Source organism: Daldinia loculata (genome assembly GCF_022478755.1).
Source record: "Daldinia loculata strain CBS 113971 unplaced genomic scaffold F4817scaffold_6, whole genome shotgun sequence".
Lineage (NCBI taxonomy): Eukaryota > Fungi > Ascomycota > Sordariomycetes > Xylariales > Hypoxylaceae > Daldinia > Daldinia loculata.
Genome location: NW_026054860.1, coordinates 638,962 through 659,959, shown reverse-complemented (window position 1 = coordinate 659,959; position 20,998 = coordinate 638,962). Strand labels below are relative to the sequence as shown.

Sequence of the window (20,998 nt, the reverse complement as noted above, 5' to 3'; positions counted from 1 at the left end):
TCATGGTAGATTATCTATTCAGGGGTCCACGAATGTATCCTGTCATTTATGACAGAAGCATGAGCCGTCCCCAGCACGGCTCCAGCTTTCGACACGAGATTTCTTCCCCGCGCTCATCATAATTAAAGCCTCGCAGCCCGCGGGGTCCTGACGAGATCCTTCAAGGAGGTACATGTATTACCCTTTCAGGCGTCGAGGACAAGGGGAGTTAGTCAGTCTCGAACATTATGATCTCAAGCTAAGGACCAATTGGATATCATCGAACAGACAAGATAAGCTTGGTCTGCAATCTCGATTTGCAGGTGGCCTATCCATCCTGAGGATCGCCCGACGACTGTTAGAGACATACTCTATCTCCTCATAGATACCTATCTTACCTAGCATTCAGAGTGATCTGGCGCTTCTGCACCTCCCCAACAAACTAGCTCGTGACTGATATTTGTTGCAACTTGATTTATGCGAAGGATTTGTGGCCTAATGATCCAAGCCTATTCACCGGCGTCCCATTCTTGGATCCCCACATGTACTCTCGCCAGATTGTGAGTGGTGTTGATCAGTTCGGCAATCTACCAGAGGGGTTGATTTGTAAGCTGCTTTGTGTAGGCGAATCTTACTCGCGTGGTTGGTAGCTGGGGCAGAACGGCCAGAAAACCCTAGGCTGTTGTGAAGGCAAGATTTGGCGAGATGTGCGGCGCCACTGGAAGCCCAACGACTGCATAGTTCATGAGCGGAGGCTAAGCCTCCTATAATTGGCGCAGATCTTTGGAAATTTGGGCAGCGATACTCAGTACTTCGACCTCATCCTCCACAATACTTGGGCGTATATGGACGAAGCCTTGATGTACAATCTTCTACCGAATTTTATACCTTCTGAAGGGGCGTGATCCTCTGGTATAGGTTATCGAAAAGCGCCTCCTCAACATCCGCATCGGTCTGTCCAGTAGCTTCCAGTTCAGCAGCAACGCAGGTTTCTCATCAATCCCCAGACCAAGAAAAGAGTACTAGGTATCTATTCGCAGATCCACAGAATAACCATACCTCGATAGCCCAGAAACGTAGACTACCTAACAACTAATACATATCGAAAGCCTCTTGAGATTGGTGCGATTAAGCTAGCTCTCTCTATCGAGTCCATGCATCTGAGGAAGGGAAGTGACCGGAACACGGAACACGGCACCTGGTCTGGCAGTTTCACCCCTCTGTCGACAGCTCTACCCAATCTCGTCTTTGCCAACTCTGCAGCTTTCTGGGCATGATGCCTCCAGGTGACGTGTGGACGCCTCGCTCTTCTTAGGTAGAAGGGAGAAAAAGGTCATAATGGCATGATGCTGCATTGGCGACGATCGTGGTATAATTATGAGCGTCTATCTCATATATGCCGAGTTGATCTGAATGTAGGTAATGATCGGAAACTACCTTTTTCACAAGGTAGTTCAATAGTGCTTCATCACTAGGTAGATATATTATTAGAAAGATAATATTGCCTAGGCTATTCGATATGTAAGGAGTTGTCAATATGTTTTCCTATAAAATGAAACATTTATTAGGAAATAACGATATTATCTACCTCAAGTTAGTTAGCCATACTATGTCGTGCCATCTCAATGTTATGAGAAATGTTTCGGAGATATCTACCTACATATCATCATTGTACTAGATACTTTTATCTCCTACAGATAGGTTATAGGCTTTGTAACAGAGATCCCCAAGTCTCTGACCCATGCTACATGTAGCTCACATCACTAGATACGTCATCGAACGATTCATAGGCAGATAGCGTTGCGAGCTAATGCTACCGTCGGAGGTGCTCCCGAAATGCCATGACTACCAGACTTTCCTAAGCCACCGTGTCGACTATCTATGGCGCCGTTCATTGAGAGAACCAAATTACCCAGGTAGATAGCGTCCATATACAACACTCCAGGCTCAGAAAATGCCCACATGGGACGGATCTCGCCACACCGCACTTTGAGAGGACTATACATGTATACAGCCAGCTATTCAACAAGGGATCATCAAAGCTTTAGGCAGTCCACCGCCACATAGCGGATGAAAGGAGGTTCGTCCACGTACAAGTAAGTTATACTAGCCATTTACAGAATTGACTAGGTAGCTTCTCGATAATAGATGACTAGGTTATGTAGTATTGCGTATATAGACTATAAATAACCGGTACCAATAAAGATTGGACTGTTAGATCTCTTTTATATGAAACTAATGAAACTGATATCTGATATAAGACTGTAGTCGCGGGAGTGCCCACCTTTTCTTTCTCTTCCCCTGGTCAACTTCTACTACATACATATAGCGTACCTAGGTAGTATGCAAATCCCCACTCCCTATCTCTCTCCCTTCTCCACATACATACGCACGAACTCCTCGGGCTTCGTACAAGCTGGAGAAACCTAGAGTATGCATTGACTTAAGTCTTGGCGCCTCTAGAATCTATGTATGTACTGATCGTATGTTCCCAGCGGCGCGCGACTTGGCCCCCTGGCTTTTAGTCGCTGCATGCTCCTTAGCTAGCTAGCTTCACTCGTATACGGAATATACATGGAGGTGATAGCCAACCAAGTATGCTAGCCTCGCTCAACGAGGCGGTGGCCCGATACGGCTTATTAAGACTCTAGCCTCAAATAAGGCGGAAGAGGCTTACTCTATGTAGTATGAGGCTCGCACTTTGGTAGATCTAGGTTGAACTAGCCCTCATAGCAGGGGTAGGCAAATTCCGACCCGCGATGGTCGCTAACTCTCAATATCCCTGTTAGGCTTTGGTAGCCTGCTACCTATCTGTCTATGTGTCGTATGAGTTATGACTTCCTTATACTCTTTCGAATAGATTTAGGTTTAGTTGGTAGCTCTGTAAGTTGATTTTACTTAACTTACATTTCCATCTCTCTTATGAGGTAAAGAAATAAAATGTCAATGTCAATTAGAATAACGTCAACTACCATGTTAATAAGATAATAACTCTAATAAGAGTAAGTTGCTTATCGAAAATAGCGATTATTGTAGGCCTTATAAATAATTAATCATAAACGTCATATTGTCTTCTCACTCTAGCTAACCACTTAAAATTCGTGTTTCTCTAAACTCCAGCTACTAGATAGGGTTTAAGAAAGAATTTGCCTCTATAATATCTTAATAGCATGATGCCTCTGGTCAGTTTTAATACACCTATATCAATTATAATATAGGTTAGTGGGGTTCTACGGATACTCAAAAACGACTCAATAAATAAAAGGTCTCGTGCAAGACGACTAAGTATACATTCATGATATCTTTCGATCTTACATAGGTATGTAGTACGCTCTATCCTGTTAGCTTATATTTCGAGTATGTGTCTTGAGTACGTAGGTAGTAAAAGAATATGGCACAACATAAGGCGAGATACAAATTAATCACCCAACCTGTTAGAAAGTAAATCCTTGAGTCTTTGCAAAAGGCTTAGTTAATATATACAAGTTTAATAAGGCATGAAGTAACTTAAAGCAAGTCTTATTTTCTATATTGTATCTCTTATTTCCGTGAGGAGGGGGCTGTCGGCTTGTACCGAGATCCGGGAAAATGGTAATATAGCACGTACAGGACCATCCTATCGGGGAATTAGTAGAGCTCATTCTCCACTATACGTATTTATATGAGACGGGCACTTACTTTGGCCGCCGGTTCTCCTATAGGTAACGTACGAACTAACAGTGTTACGTGAGATATATGACGAGTTCCTTCGAACATTTCCTTCCTAAACCCTCGAACCCATGGAGCCTTAATACGACCTCCGCCTTCACCGCCATAATGCTACCGATGTTCATGATACATAGTATATACTTGAGCTCTACTTAAGGCTGACGGCCGGGTAGGAAGACTTCTTTGGGTCGACTGTCAGCAACCATATGACATTGAACCCTGAACGGGGTCATCATCTGCTTCTTCTGGAAGCGAGTTCTAGGCAATACGTGCAGCCCGGCTACGCTAATGCCGCTTTACTTCCCCGCAGCGGGTAGGGCAAGCCTACTGTAGTCTACTCGTGGGGTGTGTGCAGTCAGTTGAAGCTCGGAAACAGGATATAAGCTGACCAGCCTTCATTTCCTCGGGAATGGTGAGGTTAGTAACAAACCCCGAGTGTAGCTGATGGCCGCAAGGCTGTATACAACTGTTTGCGAGTTGCGTCTCGCGTACCATGGCGCCCGTAAGCCACATACGGCATAAGATTCCGGTCAACTTGGTGTCACAAATAGTTTTGCTTCTGCAATAGGACTTAGAGTAGGTATCTGGGCTGACGGAGTCCAGAATGTCATCTGAGTAATCGAACAATAATCCTCGGGCGTATGGAGCACATGTAAGTTATACTTCTGACCAGAAACAAGCACGACGAGGGCTGCTACGGCACGGCATCGTTACCCACACTATGCTGGACGGTATGAAAAATCCTACATCGATTGCTATAGAACCGGGTTCGTCGCTCTACCATTGCTCAATAGAGTATGGATTTGACCTCGTATTGTAAAATCCCGAGCCACATGATCGTCAAGATGAAAGGGGCGGGAATAAGAAAAGGTGTTATGCATTGTGTTCTTTCTTCTTCGGACCACTGACGAAGCGAAGCGGGATCGGGCCGCGGGCCTTTGCTGCATTTCGAACGTTCCAAAGGCACCACCTCCCGCTCACGGGAACTTAGTAAGATGCAACCGACAGTCTGGATCCAACTCGCTAAAAGCTGGCGAGGGGTGAGAGGTCCCGAGCTCCTCGTCAGATCTGCATGGGGAGGATGAGCGCTAACGCACGACCTCCGATGCAGGCGATAGAAACCAAATTACTGGATCGGCCCGGAGCAGTTCGCTCCCAGCAACCAATACGATCTTCATGTCTTGCATTTCGTCGTCCCACTTTGCATACCTATCCGGTTGCGAGAGTCGGGGTTAGGTGGATGCTTGAATGATAGCTCTATATGCAGTAGTTATTGCGTAAGCTTACCATCAGGCGGGTAACGTACAGATTTACATACAGGTTGTTGGGTAGTTTATCCCAGCCTTAGGACAAGCACTTTATATCTCTATCTGATACTCTACGCATATGCACGTGCGCCCACATTCCTACTCGAGGTATGTGTGTGTCCTTGGGACTCTGTATTCCAGCGCGTTGACGTATAGGGCTGGCGCGAGCGTGGGGGACGCCCGTGTAGGACCCAAGCATCGACATAGGCTTGGTAAGGCAGCAATGCTGCAACTCGGCCGATATTTCCAGGTCTTCGGTGACCGGCGTAGCGTAGGTTCTCTACATAGTATTCCCATTAACATGGTTATATCCAGCGCCACAGGGTCATGTTTGCTGCCGAGGGAGAGGAGAACAAGACAGGTCATTTCGGTAACCCGAGGCTGTCACGGGACACAGCATACGGCGGGCCGAACTCCCAACCAATATATCTCTTGGGGAATAGTAAGCGAAACGCTGCGTAACTCAGCTTTTGCTTCGTATCCAACTTAACTTCAATGCGGCTATGACCAACAACAACAACTACACCGCCGCAGATCGTAAAGTGACGACAACGATGCCAGAGCTAGCTGCAAGGTCGGGCGCATTGTCATTCCTATGCCACCACCCGAGTATCGTTTTCGTGAGTCATTATTGCCTTAGGTACACAGATCTTGTACCGAGGTGTTACGGAGACTCTCCCTTCGCTAATAGCGCATGTGATGTTACTAGTGTAGTGATGCGGTATCTGAAGAGCTTTTATAAAATGACGGCAATAATGATGATGATGATGATGATGATGATGATGATGATGATGATAACTTAAGATGTAATGACAAGTTTAGAAAGACGCTAGAAGTTTCTTATAAGAGGTAATTTAAATCAGGTAGTTAGTGTAGGTGGTCAGGGCGCATGGTGGCTCACCAGGTAGCTTAAGTAGACATCGATATACTAGATCATCAACCAGGCTTATTTACATGACCTCAAAAGTAATTAACTAATATTTTGTAAAATTTCTTTCTGATATTTTAGGTCCTTTTGTGTTCGTAGTATATCGCTTCCAACCAAATCCTAGGTACCCTTGGTTTACTTATTACTTAAGTGTTCGCTTTGGCTTCGGCAATGATGCGAGCATACAATAGAAATTATAAACCTATCTGAAATAGGACCACTGATAAAATAACCATTTCTCTATTTAGGTATATATCGCAATAGTCTCCCTGTGAACTTTCTAATGGCTTCTAGCTTTACTACTTCTCTTAGATATGGGTACATCATGACTTTGTGACTACTATTTTAATATGAGGTAGTACCATGAGATAGCTATATATAACTATAAAGTCAATATATAGGAGTCGGGCGGGGTATCGAGGAGTAGTGTGTGGGCTCTACATATAGATGACTGCTGGGATCTTCTGTGGCGATATAATGTTACCTTTCCGGATCGTACTTACAAGGCTCACCTGTCAGGATTCTAGATGTCTCATTTAGAACAAAGAACACTTCCAGTATATATAGCCGTAGGCTCTCATAGTTAACTTAGAGTTCCTCGCGGAACAACAAAGTTGTTTCCTTGCTTCTTGCTCTACCTCATGACATCGCCTGGGGTTACCCTGGGATATATTAGATAAACAGTTATATATGTGTCGTTTCAGGGTCCTGGTTAGATCCACAGTCCTTTATATAGAAGCAAAATTGTTTTTCTACCGCTGGATTGCACTGTAATAACTGTCTAGAAAGACGCCGTACTTATTTAGTACAGCTAGTAAGAGGTTACCTACATATGAAGCATCGCATATATATATGGCCACCTTTGACCATATATAGCTAGAGGATGAGTTTATAGTATAGAGAGTAGCTAAAGTTATGTTGGCTCCCAAGTACTATTAAACCTAGAAGGGATCGAGTCCCAGCCCTGGCATAAAAGCATCCATCTTGACTCTAAGCTGAACCAACATCGTGGAAAGGCATAAAAGATATTCCTCTTAGAACTCTAGAAGGAGAATCTAAAGTAAATGATATTCTTAGTATGTGTAGGTAGTTAGTGACCTCTAAAGTCTAGGTTGAATTCCTTGCGGAACGACGAAGCGTATGCCTTCTAGGTCTACCTCATGATAATTCCGAATAATCAAGTTCTTCCCATGGCGACTCTTTCCTCTGGTCCCAATATGTACCTAACCCAATTAACTTAAGCTACCTAGCCTAATGATCCAGGCTGGAAAAAAGACCAAAAAATGAAAACAAAACGTACAACACCGGGGATTCACTGGTCGTCACCGACCCAGTTACTAATCCGGCGGTAACCAGTTTATCTTTGGGAGAGCGGACGGGATCCCGAGTTTTCTAGATCCTATGGTCGTACGTGAAGGAAAGGGGCTGTTGTTGTGGTATATATCGTGTCTTAGCTTGTAGAGACACTGTGGAGTTGAGCTGGAATACCCTAAATCTATCTCGTTTATGCTAGCTTGTAAAATATAACTCCTTGAATATAATACCACGAGAATAATTGGTTTGAAGGTGCTATCCAGAATTCTAGGCGAAAATATTGTCAAAGGTACTGTCGCCATGCCTCTTATAGCTACTTGACAGATGGTGTCTAATACGAGCGATTCAATCCGAGTCTAGATAGATAACTAGATAGGTAGTATTTCCAAAAAGAACATATGGGTCGCATCCGTAGTGACCATTCTCTATGTTCTATAGCTAAGGCCTAGGAAGTTTTGGCTAGTTTCGTCCTGCACGTAGACGTGTAGTTTCGATGATAATATCGTCTGCATCTTGGGTTCCTTGATACCTGGCCATCGCTGATAATTTTATAGTTTAGATGAATATATACGAAAGATCGGGACCCAAGATATCAAAGACCTCACGCCAGAGAATATTCGAGACAACTTCACAGGAAGAGAAGTCTCATCGTGTCGATATAATATTTGGAGCCACGTGATCATCAAGCACGATGCACTCAGAACTTTATAGAGGACCATTAGCATAGCCAGAAGTATTAATCTTGGGATGCAAAGTTTCCACATAGGACTAGATCTTCTCCAAGGGGCATGTATGTTATGTTTGAAAGCCGAGCTACAGGGCTCGGGCTACCGTCGGGATTGACACTTCGAGCTGGAGAAACAAAGACACTCCCCTGACCGAGCCAAGTGGGCGCGATAGTTATTATAACCGAGTCAATTAGCTGTGAATTTTCCTTAGAAAGGAGTGAGTTGATCACCTCGCCGCCGCCTTCGATCATGATGCTCTGTAGCCCCTCGTTCCGTACGGCTGCTAAGATGGCACGCCAATCAAAACGACGATTGTTTAGACCCACGTCAGATATAGTGTTTTGAGGTTGGGTTAGGACGATGAACTTCCCGCCATGATCTTGTAATAATTTCTTCTTATCTTCTGGGGGGTTAGGTATAGCTGTTATGATGTATGGAGCCAAGCCTTTGCCTGCCCGAGCCAGCTTCATCACTTTGCTCTCGGAAGTGAAATCCCAACGTAATCTTGGGTCGATAACTATGGGCCGAGGTTGACGCGCAGTCATGGCGCTGTTAGTTTCATCGATCACAGATTGCTTGGTTGAGATGGAGGCAAGTCCTAAGAGAGCGCCGACGCCAGCTGTATCACCGGTCGGCGAAGTCTCCAAGGACGGAGCATCAGCCGCGAGACGACAGTTCAGCCCTGGGTCATCGGCTATAGCTGTCCCGACCCCAACACAGATGGCATCGTGGCGACTGCGAAGATGATGGGTCATAGCCTTTGATTTTGGACCTGAAAGAGCCGTTCTAATACCCGGCCCGAGGGATAGCGCTGAATCAAGTGAAGTGGCAAATGTTAGTGTGACGAAGGGTAGTTTAGACGACGAAGATACGTCCTCTGGAGAGGACGTTGGCTGCAAGGGTGGTAGATGAGGCTCTAGTCGCATCGCCGCGATTGACGGTAATACTAAAGAAAGTTCAGCCATTGGAAGGCTTTCTCGTGGTAGTGATCAACTCGGCTGGCTGAAAAGTAGCTGTATTAATGAAATGCTTTGGTATAGGTATGGTTATTGTGAACTAATGTGTGAGTTATGGCCTGTTAAGGAAGAATAATGATATGAAGTTGGCCGATGACTTGGTCGCATTTGGGTTATAATAATTAGAGACTCTAATAATTATTCGGATAGTACGAATACTAGTAATCCATAAAAGCGAACTGTTCCCTTTTAGTAAATAAATATACTTTCCCTTATGCACGAAGAGGGATATTATTGTTCTTAATCGACCATTGATTGAAATTACCTAATTACACGTGCTTATGTATCTATCACTCACTATAATCTCTTTAGAACAAGACATTTATTTTTAAGTCATGAATTGAGCCTTTGAGTCAGGTAGCTAATAACCTCTTATTCACTAAAGGGTCATAACTATCGATGATTGAGAGTGATAAGATAAGTCTGTTCAACTCTTATCAACTTCGCTATGGATTCCGATTTGTTGTATTCAACTTTCCATTTTCATCTTATTGAATGATGCGGCGAATCTTGTGTCGGCCAGGCGTTGAGCTTACGGGCTACCTCCAGGTACCTAGGTAAATACAGCTACGGCTCTCCATATTAGCAGACTGCACGTACCTAAGCGCTGTGACGCAGTTTGTTTGAGCTGCAATTCTTAAAACATCTCACGACGACGGACGTATCCGAGTCGGTCCACCTCTTCTACTTCTTCCTCCTGTACATAGTAATATTTTCTTTTTATTTCTTTTCTTGCTAATCCGAACCTCTTCTACATAAATAATTACCTGCCAAGATTACGCCTTTCTTCCGCCAAGTCACTAAGTCGTGATACTAGATCAGCCATTTGCTTTGCTCTATCCACGCGTCCCCTGACGCTCCGCCACATCTCCAAGCCAACCCTTTGTTCGTCCAAGGCTCGGCGCCAACAAATATAATAGCCGACTTTCCGAGCGCGCTCCATTATTTGTACCACGCAAGAAGAACTCTCGACCCCAAAACTTTTCACCTTCATACACGCTTCCGTCCTTGGTGCTCGCCCTATCAAGTCGATTCATCAGAACGAACGATCGATCATCTTACAATTCGCACCCAGCTGAACCCTGTCCATCGGATCAAAGCGCAAATAGATCTATAGATCCGATCTGAGCCCTACGAGCTACACCTTAGAGTCACACCTCACTACCTCTCTCGACACCACATTCCATCATCACCATGGCCGACAAAGCCGATCATCCCCCGGCCTACGCGCCTCCTCCGCAAGCGCCTCAAGCTTCATACCAGCAAGGACCCTACGGCGCTCCCCAGCAGCCCTACTACCAGCAGCAACCGGGCATGAACTACGGCCAGCCGCCGCCCCAGGGTGGCTATCCGGCCGGCCCGTATCCCCCGCAGCAGCAGGGATACTACCCACAGCCAGGCTACGCGCCTCAGGGCCAATATCAGAACCAGCCCCAGAAGAGCGACTCAAGCGACGGCTGCCTGGGCATGCTAATCGGTGCACTCGCCTGCTGTTGCTGTCTGGATTGTCTGTTTTAAGGGAGGGGGGTGAAGTGAAGGCATTTCCGAGTTTGAAGTTTTTGTCTTGCGCAAGCCGAGATGTTGTTAAGGGAAAAGAAGCCGGATGACTACCTAGGTAGGTAGTCGATGGAGAGGAACAAGTACCTGATGAGAACTGAAGAGGAGGTAATACTACTATCTAGCGGTTCGAGCATACCACCTCGTCGCATCCACTTGACCGAACAACGGGCCAGGGGGGGATGATACGATACGCATCCGAAGGGAGCATGGCGTTTTTGGTCCTACGGAATAGGTTCTTTTGTAATTATACGGCGTGATACTATTTCTGAGCAGTCCACGACGGTAATCGCGTCAAGTCAATTCCATATATTCGCTACTGCTACATTCACTATCATGTCTGTGTCTTTATACAATGCAGTTAAACTAGACTCTAGCTTCTATGCGGTTACGCCATTTGCATGTCCGTTCGTGTAACTATTCGCCTGGCCATTCGCATGGCCATTAGCCTCACCTGTAAGCGTAGCGTACAACTCGTCGAACCTCTCGTCGGTGTCCTTTACGCAGTCGTATGAGTAGATCATATGCTGAACCTCGGGACTGGCCCACTTATCCGGAATAGGGGTTCCTTTCTTCATGCCCATCGCGAACTGTCTATCCCTCTCCTCCTTCGCTTTACCCGCGCCTAGGTGTAGCGATCGTGCGGATGACGCGGCTAGGTCGACCAGTATCGTCGTCCGGTGCTTCCTTAGTAGCTCATAGACTTTGAGAGCCTTGGAAAGAGCATCCCTGTCTGAACCGCCTCCTGGTACGCGGCTCACCACTTCTGCCAGTACGGCGCCGTCCTCGATGGCCATGGCAGCGCCCTGGCTAAGGTGGGGTAGCGTGGGGTGGCAGGCGTCACCGGCCAGAGCAACAGAACCAAGGATCCAGGTATCAAGGGCGCTATGCGAACGCAACCTCCACTCGCACACCTCACCTTCGGGCACCATGTTTAGCATCTTTTGCACGATGGGGTGGAAATCCGCGTATACATCTAGCATGGCAGACTTGCTACCGCGTGTCGTGTACGTGATGCTCGGGGCTTCGGCAAAGTTGACATCCGGTTGGCACGTTGATAAGTTGTAGATGGTCTTGTTGCTAATAGGGTATGCCACGATGTGCCGCTTCTCACCTATCCATCGCAGCGCGACGTCGGCGTCTAGCAGCTCAAGGAGTTCCGGGTCATGTTCCATCTGGGACCGCGTGAGCATGATCCGGTATGCGGCCTGTCCCGTGTCTTCGACGTCGCCACTAAGATTTAGAGTGCGGAGCAGAGCGGACCGCACGGCGGATTTGATGCCGTCGGCGCCAAGTAGGATATCGGTCTCCACCTCGTATGGGTCGCCGTTACGTGGCTGTACCTTGAACACCGTCTTGCCCGGACCGAAAGATGTTACGTCGGCGAGCGACGACGAAAAATGGAACTTGATGCTTTGCTCTTTTTTGCATTCCTCATATAAGCCACCGGCTAACGACGCGCGATGTCCCGTGCAGTGAGGGTATCCGTACTTCTCGGCAATGTCGGGCATTTCGACGTGTACAAGTTCACGATTCGAAGAGCCCTCGCGGATGCTTGAGGCTTTGATGTTAGTAGCCTCAGCAAAGATCTCGTCCCAGCAGCCCCAACGGTCTAACACCCGGGCCATGTTCGGGGCCAACTGGATCCCGGCTCCGACGAATCCCAAGTTCGAAGCCGTTTCATACACGTCGACGTGCTTGAACCCCTTCTTGGCGAAGGCAAGGGCGCAGGCGAGACCGCCCATACCTAAGATGAAGCGACATCAGTCGCTATACTTCTTATTTTTTTCCTTTAATCGTATTTCTAGGCTAGATAACTCACCCGCGCCGATGATGGATATCCGCAAATCCCTATAATCGGACATATTGACAATCCAGACTAAGAACCAAGTATATGTGAAATGGTGTTATGGTGTAACGAAGTCTGTCGTTTTCTGAAGCAGAGAATACCTATGTATTTGAAATACGACAGCAGGTGAGGACACCATAGGCGTAACCTCTCCCTAATGAAGAGCGGCTCCTAGGCAGGGCTACTATCAATAGCGAGCCGGACATTCTGCCGCCTTTCTTTGGATAGTTATCCCGAGGGTTGTGAAGGAATCAGGCAAGTCTACATAGTAGAAGTGGAATCCATAACCCTTAAACAAGGGTGGGGGGGTTACTGATTGCCGGCTAATGAGGGGTTGTCCTATATGGCGATAGTGTATGTCGGCATTAGGCATTAGGCTGGTGGGTAGGAGAATCATTTCGCCTTTTGTCCATCATATATATCCTATCAAGTAGCTCATAGTAGTTGCCGATCCTTTTTTTCCTTCTGCATGTCATGCTTTAGTTGAGACATCGTCTTTGATCTTGCATGTAAGGTATACACTTTAACGCGCATTTGATATCTACCTATGGTATGTAGTGGGATTGCTCGTCAGATAGGTATTAGAGGACCCAGACACTCGGAACTTGGATCTAAGATGGACGCCGCTCTGATCTCTAATCTTATTTTCACGTGATAATTACGCATGTCTAATTTCGGCAAGTGGGGTATGAATTGACCGTACCTTAAGAGGTACCTACATACCTCCTATGTACATAGTGACAGTTATCGATAAGAGCTTATAATAATGCCTACTAACGATATCCCTATGCTTAGCTGAGCCCTGCCATTTGGCGACGCATAAAGGACTAGAGACCCAAGATGTCTCAACGTCTCAGTTGCTTCTTCCATCTTCAACATTGAATGTATTCGCCTCTACTCTGCGAGGTGATAAGATGACCCCTTCTAAATTTAATGCGCTACCGGCGCTGAGAAAACAGCATCTCTTGGTCGAGTTGTACGCGACGCGTTCTTATATACACCTCTACTATAACATTTCTACTATAACACCTCTACCATCCGCTGAACGCAAAGCTGACTTATTAATTATAGCGCTGGACTTAAACAGACCTACCCCGAAGGCGTTTTTGTAAGCCTCACTCCTGGCGACCCTAATCTTTGGTCCGGAGTACTTTTCGTTCGGGATGGTGAGCATTTCGGGTACTCGCATAATCGTCGCAGCGCTCAGGGGTTTCTAATCGATGGGTAAAAGGTCCTTATGCTCCCGCCGTGCTACGATTCCAGATCTCCTTTCCCGACTTATATCCTAAACTACCGCCACTAGTTACCTTCTCGACCGATATGTTTCACCCCTTAATTACACCTCTGAGCACCTACATGTATTCGACCGACGTTCACGATAACGGTACCGTAAGTGCAACCGATGCGGAGCGGTTACCGCCCGGAGGATTTAGCTTGAGGCATGGATTTCCCGGCTGGTTTAGGCGCTCAAGCCGGGGCCAAAATACTGGTAGTGGTCGGCAGTCTAGCGGACAGCAGGATGAACAACATACGCCTCATCGACCACCTCCTCCGTCGATGAGTAGTGCAGGCACGCCCGGGTCTAAGGGATCTGCTGTTGGTACATCACCTGGGTTTGCCGAGACGAATAGAAAGGAAACTTCTGCTTATGAGGTCCTTCGATATATACGTAGCACCTTCAGCGACGAAGACGTGTTGGACTCTATCCCTCTCGAGGCTGCCGGAAATCCCGGTGCCTGGCACGCTTGGCGGACATATCGCATTGACAATGGGAAGGAATTCTCCGATACCTCTAATAATACTGACCTGACAGATGCCAATCCTGTATCTAAAGAGACACCCGATTCTCCAAGGAGGCCAGGGGAATGGAATTGGGAAGGTGTATGGGAAGAAAGGGTCAAGAAAGCTGTGACTGCAAGTCTGTCCGAACCTGTCTTATTTGGTGGAGTGGGTGCTGCTGACGATGTTGTAAGTTTGACCCCTATTCACTTTACACCTTGAATATCTAAGGTAAGCATGCGCAGCTACTAATGCCCGGCTACTCAGATTCGCTTTATGAATATGGAGGAAAGTGACGTGGATGCTATAAAAGATGATCTTCTACGAACCTTGAATCACGACTCCTGATTCGGACTTGCCTATATATATTTGGTGGAAGGCGCATTTCTATTGTGCTCTCGCGAGGACGGTTTTCCTAGTTTCTAGTTCTTGATACCCGGCACTATATACATTCCATTTTTATTTTTCACCTCCCAGCACCAATCCTCCAAGATATGAGGTATCTGGTATTCTTTTCGTAATCCTACTATTCAGTTGCTTTTACAACCTAATTTCGAATTCAATATCCATTTTGCGACTGAGGACGACTAGAGCATTGGCTATGTTCGAACAACTTCATCCCGGTATAATCTGTGCCATTGCTCTAATCCCGGCCGTTCTGATTGTGATTGTCGCTTTAACAATTTTAAAGGGGTTTAATCTCATATCACATCTCTGCAACTGCCGATCAAAGTCACGAAGCGAACAGCTGGCGCCAACGCACCCTACCAGCCTTATAGACAATACAGGAGGAAGTTTTACAACTATTAAGAGCAGTTTCATTGGCCAAGTTAGAAACGAGTCTCTTGGGTCTATTGTTCGGCCGTTGCCTGTTCACTATGCAAGATAGCCCGTCGTCAGGCATGGATATCCCATCGCCGCTACATATAATAAAGAGAGGAAAGTCGATGCAGGTCCTCCGCTACACCCCCAGGAAGATCAGCAACGAAAGTGTTGGTGATGGTCCTAATCAGCCATTAACCATTGTAAAAAATCGGAAATATCAGAGTAGACCCATTATAAGGAAACCTTCTACTCGTGTTGAGGAATTAGTCCTCGACCGAAGTTTTCAGGAGCAATCTGGAGGCGTTGTCCCGAATACTGGTAATATTGGGTCTTTATTCAAATAGTCTACTCCGTTAACGATTAGATCACAGCTTCGAATAGTGCTTGGGATCCCGTCACTCCGAAACCTAAAAAGGTTCCAGTATCTCGCCGGTCATCGAGCTTGCAAGCTGGACGACCGACATCTCCTACATTTCTCTCGAGGTTACGCTCGTTATCTACTCGCAAGACCCTATCTTCAAAAGCTGCGTATTATCAGCGTAATCCGCAGGCCTGTAGCAACTCCCCAGATGAGTCGATACTCAAGTCTTCTAATGGATGCGTAACGACTAGTTCGTGGGATCAGTCGTCGAATTCTGACTATTCAATACCTCCTACACATCCTTATGAATTCGAGACAAACAGATTTGATAGCCGCTCTTTCACAAGTGCCCAAGGACTGGATGACACTGTCCCTGATCCCTACATACTCGTCCCGCACGTCTCCATTATACCGGAGTCGAAATCACTAGAAGATGGACAATCGAATATTTGGGCAGCTATTGAGATATCGGGTCGGCTGTTTCATCCCCGGGCCGATGACTCAACCTATGACGCCGACCAGGTTCCTTTCACACCCGTTCACCATTACGACATCGGTTTATCAAGATATGGCTATCTATATAACATAAGGATAGACATTTTACCTATTGCGGAGGGCAGTGTTGTCGATCTTATAGGTGATACTACGATAAGGTATGTTCCTCTGGCACGCCCTAGGGTATCCGCGCTCATATGAGCCGACAGGACAATAAGCCCTGGCTCTAGCCTCCTCTTATTAGCTTGTATCCGGCTGGGGACTTCGAAATCCAGAAAATCAAGAGCATCCAGGGATGATCCTGATAGTCTTATTGCCGACCTTGAAAACCAGCTAGGGAGTGCCCAGACTGAATACCTGCAAGTCAGGGTTCATTACTGTCATTCAGGATTTCCTGCATTTAGTGACAATATTACTGAAGACGATGCTGAAGGCAATGTCTCGACGTATCAAACTCGATTAGAAACGGTAGTGACAGGGACCATAAAGCAGCATACTTCAACATCTACGTGGTCTCCTCGACCGACTTCCACGACCAATCCTTTATTTCCTATTATTGCTTCTCACTGGGGACCAGTTCGTGCCAACGAAGTCATGCAAAGAATCATATCGAATCGTCCGAGCTCCCGCAGGGCAGCTAGATGGATGGGGATGGGACAACCCGACAGAACTGAAGATATCCTCCAAGTACCAAATCGGACAGGAACAGCTCCTCCCATCCCCCGACGGCAGGCTAGTCTCAAGCGGTTGTCCCCGGAAAGAATCTCCGACCCGGCCCGGAAAATATGGACAGAACTGCGCCGGACGTCCTCCGGCAACCGCCCAGCCTTTCACGTGAGCAAAGCCAACCGACTCCCCGCCGCTACGACTTTTGTGGAGGCGCCTAACTCCAACGCAACCATACGTCCGGGGTCGACGCGGCCCGAGTCCAGGTCCGAGGTTCAGCGGCAGCGGGAGATGATACGGGAGACCGCAGTGCGCAATAGAAGGTCTATAGGTGCCGATAGTCTAAAGAGCTTGGTGCCGTCGGTGATTGATACAGATCCGGGAAGTAGGGACGATAGTACTCTTAGTTCGCCAAGCCCACCCGATAAACAAGAGGTGCATTGTGACAAACGCAAACGAGAGGGACGTTGGAGCTTAGGGGGTTGGTGGTGAATACTTGAATTAGAAAGTGGATGGCATTGGACGTAACTATAGAATAATTCCGTTAATAAGAGTATCGGTGAAACTTTTTGGATAGTCTAGTTGGACAAGGTTTCTTGCTCTATGGAATTCGAAGTGATTACTTTCTACTTCGTTTTATCCTTCCCAAGGCATCATAATATATATAGTTTATCTTTTCATAACTCGTCACGCCAGGGTATCGAGTCCTGCGCTCCCAGCCTTTCCACCGTCTTCGCAGCCGCGCGATTCGACTTCTTTACCGCGTCGGCTATACTGAAGCTCCCGGACACCACCTCGAGCGCATACTGTCCCACAAACGTATCCCCAGCCGCAGTAGTATCTACGACTTTGGCCTTCTCAGCGGGTATGAGACCCTTCTGGCCATCAGTACTCATGTAAAATACGCCTCGTCCACCGAGCGTCACGACGACATTCAGCACGCCGCGCGATAGGAACGTCCGTCCGACAGCCTCGAGCCCCGCCTCGGTGTCGAGATCCGACTCAGGTACGCCGCCTAAAATCGAGGCTTCAGTCTCGTTGACAACGAGATGCGCGAGCCCCGCGTACGCTTCAGATGGCAACTCCTGCGCCGGGGCCGGGTTCAGCAGAACCGGCACGTGGGCGTTCCTAGCCGCGCGCAGTGCGGCGACAACCGTCGGAAGCGGGATCTCAAGCTGCATGATCAGCAAGTCCGGGAGTGGGTCCCCGAGAGAATTCGGTTGCGAGAACTGCGACGAGAGTAAACTGTGGTTTGCCTCGGGACTCAAGACAATGCGGTTCTGCCCCGTGGGTTCGTCGACAATGATGATGGCTAGGCCCGACTTGAGGGTCGGGGAGGCGGTGACGCCGGAGACGTCGACGCCGTGCCGCGAGAGGTTGGAGAGAAGCTGGGTGCCGTATGTATCCTGGCCCACGGCGCCGAGCATGCGGACGCGGGCGGTGGCCGTTGGATCGTCGGCGGTAGAGTGGGACGAGGACCGGGAGAGCTTGGCGCAGGCGACGGCTTGGTTGGCACCTTTGCCGCCGGGGGACACGGCGAAACGGTTTGATGTTAGAGTCTCACCGGGAAGGGGGTGGTGCGGGACGTAGGAGACTAGGTCCATGTTGAGAGAGCCCAGGACCGTGATGAGTGGGAGTTGCCCCTTGTTGCTTGTAGTGGTTGCCATTTTGTGGGTAGGTTTTCGTTTAGATCCAGGTATCGTTTAAATGGGCTTATCTCTGTGTATATACCCTACTCGAGATATTGCAACTGTTCTTCGACAGTGTAACTATTTAAATCATGTACATTGTATTTCATAAATCGTACCAGCGGCTCTCAGCAGGTCAACGTCAAAATAGCGGAGCCAGTTAAGCCCCGCAGCGACTAGTCAGGGAGCCTATGTTAGGTACCTACCTAAGGTATGTATTCTTATAAGTCTTGTTTTGAATCTATGCACCTCAATATAAAGAAATTATAACTATATAATTAAGGAACTCAGCTGAAGTAGGAACAATTAATTCCCATATCGGACATTCAAGTTCAAGTTCAATAGGAAACTCAGTAAATTATAGGTTCAAGATACATTAGCGGGTGGGGGGGGTCTATTGACATGGTGTCAGCAATAGTGATAAGGTGTGGACATAATGTCGGCGGTGCGCCGCTTAAGAATCAGTCCCCTACATGATTGGCTAGTACTTGTAATAGAGTCACCCTCGGGGGTGGTTATATCTAAATTATAAGGATGACCAGGTCTGAAATAGCTACCGTACGTACACGATTATATTTCGTCGTAATTGTATTGCGTTTAAAATACTAATATATTAAAAAACAATGGCCTTTCAGACATCGTCGCCAATGGTAGTCACTGTCACCTAATCGATATATGTCACGTACAAGACTATGTCAGGCCAGGGAATCTAATAGATTAAAAAAAAAAAAAAGAATAGAAGGCCTTGTAATCTAATACAAGGCCTTCCACATACTTATATATATACAGAAAAGGCACAGGCACATGTAAAAGTCAATTGAAAAGATTATGTCAATACGTTGAATTACAGGCTACGATGTTACGATGTTACGATTACGGGCTACGTGTTTTACCATTACACTACGAGGTCATTACGAATGATTAAAGTTTACTGTATTGCAGTATATATGTATAGTCTAGGCCCTAGTAATTAGCCTGTATATACCCGGGGCTGACATCGTGTTAGATACTGACATTGTGGCCGCTATTGACATCGTGGTGGACATAGTGGCTATCTGGACATCGTCAACAGGCCTGGTAATTACGGCGAAATAAACAGTACCTCTGACATAATAAATACCTTGACATGCTATCTATTAATACTGACTCGTAAGTACCTGCAATGAAATCGGTACAACAAGCCTTGCAGACATTGTATTGACCTATTGACACGGTCTTGACATAGTATCGGGGCCTGTAATTATGTAATTATACTGACACCATTGCTGACATAATGTCAATAGACCCCCCCCACCCCATAATGTATCTTAAGGAACGTAGTATATCGGTACTTAGATACGAAGTACTCATAGTCTATATCAACCAATCGTATACCCTTGCTCTCCCACATGCGGTCAAAGTCGAATATCATTAACCCCACCATCAACCATCAACCCCATTAACGCTAGCCATTGCTACCCCACCTAAATATTTTAGATCCTACACCCTAGAGCTTCTGAGCTTCTGAGCTTCGTGATATTCCTCTTTGCTCAACTCAAACTTACCTAATATTGTAGAAACTCTAAGGCCAGCATCATGACAGACCTCAACCTACAAGACATCCACGACACGTTAATATCGGTGGCCCACGAGGCCGGCCGTATGATCTTGTCTGCGAATCCTCAAGATATAGATACGGGAACAAAGTTGAATTGTATGATTTATTTCCATCGTTACCCCTCCATCATTATTCACCATAGCTTTGGGTAGTAATTTCAAGTCTCTAGCTCTAAAGACAGTTTTACACAATAATCCATTTATTTTTCACTAACGATGCAGTATAGCCGCCGACATAGTCACCGAAACTGACAAAGCCGTTGAGGCCCTCGTCTCGTCGCGACTCTCCAAGGCCTACCCCACCTTCGCCTTCATCGGCGAGGAGACGTATAAGCCAGGAATGCAAGTCACCACAGCACCGACTTTCATCGTAGACCCTATCGATGGCACCCTTAACTTCGTACACAACTTCCCGGAGGCCTGCATCTCGCTAGGCTTCGCAGTCGACCGAATTCCCACCGTCGGAATCGTGTATAACCCCTACCAAGATAAGCTATACTCCGCAATCCGCGGGCAGGGTGCGTATTTAACGCAAGGCGCCGTCTGGGGACTCGAGGGTGGCAAAGGGCGCAAAGCCAAGTTGCCGCTGTCCAAGAACCCCCCGCCTCTAAAGGAGTTGTATACGTGCATGTTAGCAAGCGAATGGGGCAATAGCCGAGATGGCGTCAATTTCGAGGTCAAGACGGAAGTCTTTAAGAAGCTATGCGCAAGCAAGGAGACTGGAGGTGCCATGGTGCAATCTATAAGAAGCATGGGCAGCGCTGCATTGAATTTGTGCGCCGTAGCTGCGGGTCAGCTCGACGCGTACTGGGAAGGCGGCTGCTGGGCGTGGGACGTCTGCGCCGGCTGGGCGATACTTGCCGAAGCCGGAGGTATTATGGTCAGCGGCAACCCGGGAGACTGGGAGCCCAAGATCGACGAGCGCAAATACTTCGCGGTGCGCGGCGCGCCCAGTGGGCAAAAGGAGCTTGTGGAGGAGTTTTGGAACGTGGTCGGCGACAGGAGGATGGAGTACGAGAGTTAGGATGTATACGAGATTTAAGGCGACCTATCTAGGGCTACGAACTGACGATGACGATGAATATTATTGGAACGGCATATTATTCCAAGAACGTGGCTCGGCCGGACTAGACAAAGGAGTAGAGGGGAGGGATAGATAATCGACCAACTAATAGACCACACATTAGGGTTGCCCATTCCAG

General features: G+C 47.2%; 7 protein-coding genes across 7 annotated transcripts; 4 read left to right on the top strand and 3 right to left on the bottom strand.

The window, feature by feature from the left end:
- Positions 1–7,755: 7,755 nt before the first annotated feature.
- On the bottom strand, positions 7,756–9,119 carry F4817DRAFT_241469 (putative riboflavin biosynthesis protein Rib7). The gene has a single exon (XM_049299041.1). The coding sequence runs from the start codon at positions 8,927–8,929 to the stop codon at positions 7,973–7,975; it is 957 nt and encodes a 318-aa protein (XP_049162499.1). The 5' UTR covers positions 8,930–9,119; the 3' UTR covers positions 7,756–7,972.
- A 455-nt stretch (positions 9,120–9,574) lies between these two features.
- Positions 9,575–10,874, top strand: F4817DRAFT_327294 (uncharacterized protein). The gene has a single exon (XM_049302010.1). The coding sequence runs from the start codon at positions 10,175–10,177 to the stop codon at positions 10,496–10,498; it is 324 nt and encodes a 107-aa protein (XP_049162498.1). The 5' UTR covers positions 9,575–10,174; the 3' UTR covers positions 10,499–10,874.
- On the bottom strand, positions 10,708–12,487 carry F4817DRAFT_241327 (FAD/NAD(P)-binding domain-containing protein). The gene is made up of 2 exons (XM_049299039.1): positions 12,360–12,487; positions 10,708–12,284 (listed from the first exon to the last, which is right to left on the bottom strand). The coding sequence occupies exons 1-2, from the start codon at positions 12,400–12,402 to the stop codon at positions 10,918–10,920; spliced, it is 1,410 nt and encodes a 469-aa protein (XP_049162497.1). The 5' UTR covers positions 12,403–12,487; the 3' UTR covers positions 10,708–10,917.
- A 701-nt stretch (positions 12,488–13,188) lies between these two features.
- Positions 13,189–14,455, top strand: F4817DRAFT_327291 (UBC-like protein). Its single transcript, XM_049302009.1, has 3 exons — positions 13,189–13,362; positions 13,458–13,552; positions 13,618–14,455. Exons 1-3 carry the CDS (start codon positions 13,301–13,303, stop codon positions 14,385–14,387), a joined length of 927 nt encoding a protein of 308 aa, XP_049162496.1. The 5' UTR covers positions 13,189–13,300; the 3' UTR covers positions 14,388–14,455.
- Positions 14,429–17,097, top strand: F4817DRAFT_241350 (uncharacterized protein). Its single transcript, XM_049299040.1, has 3 exons — positions 14,429–15,308; positions 15,362–16,004; positions 16,056–17,097. Exons 1-3 carry the CDS (start codon positions 15,044–15,046, stop codon positions 17,002–17,004), a joined length of 1,857 nt encoding a protein of 618 aa, XP_049162495.1. The 5' UTR covers positions 14,429–15,043; the 3' UTR covers positions 17,005–17,097.
- A 92-nt stretch (positions 17,098–17,189) lies between these two features.
- On the bottom strand, positions 17,190–19,246 carry F4817DRAFT_356602 (Ribokinase-like protein; the record flags this gene model as incomplete). The annotated part of the gene is made up of 2 exons (XM_049305809.1): positions 17,190–18,155; positions 19,211–19,246. The coding sequence occupies 2 exons, from the start codon at positions 19,244–19,246 to the stop codon at positions 17,190–17,192; spliced, it is 1,002 nt and encodes a 333-aa protein (XP_049162494.1).
- A 360-nt stretch (positions 19,247–19,606) lies between these two features.
- Positions 19,607–20,985, top strand: F4817DRAFT_241243 (inositol monophosphatase). The gene is made up of 2 exons (XM_049299038.1): positions 19,607–19,893; positions 20,024–20,985. The coding sequence occupies exons 1-2, from the start codon at positions 19,776–19,778 to the stop codon at positions 20,818–20,820; spliced, it is 915 nt and encodes a 304-aa protein (XP_049162493.1). The 5' UTR covers positions 19,607–19,775; the 3' UTR covers positions 20,821–20,985.
- Positions 20,986–20,998: the final 13 nt, after the last annotated feature.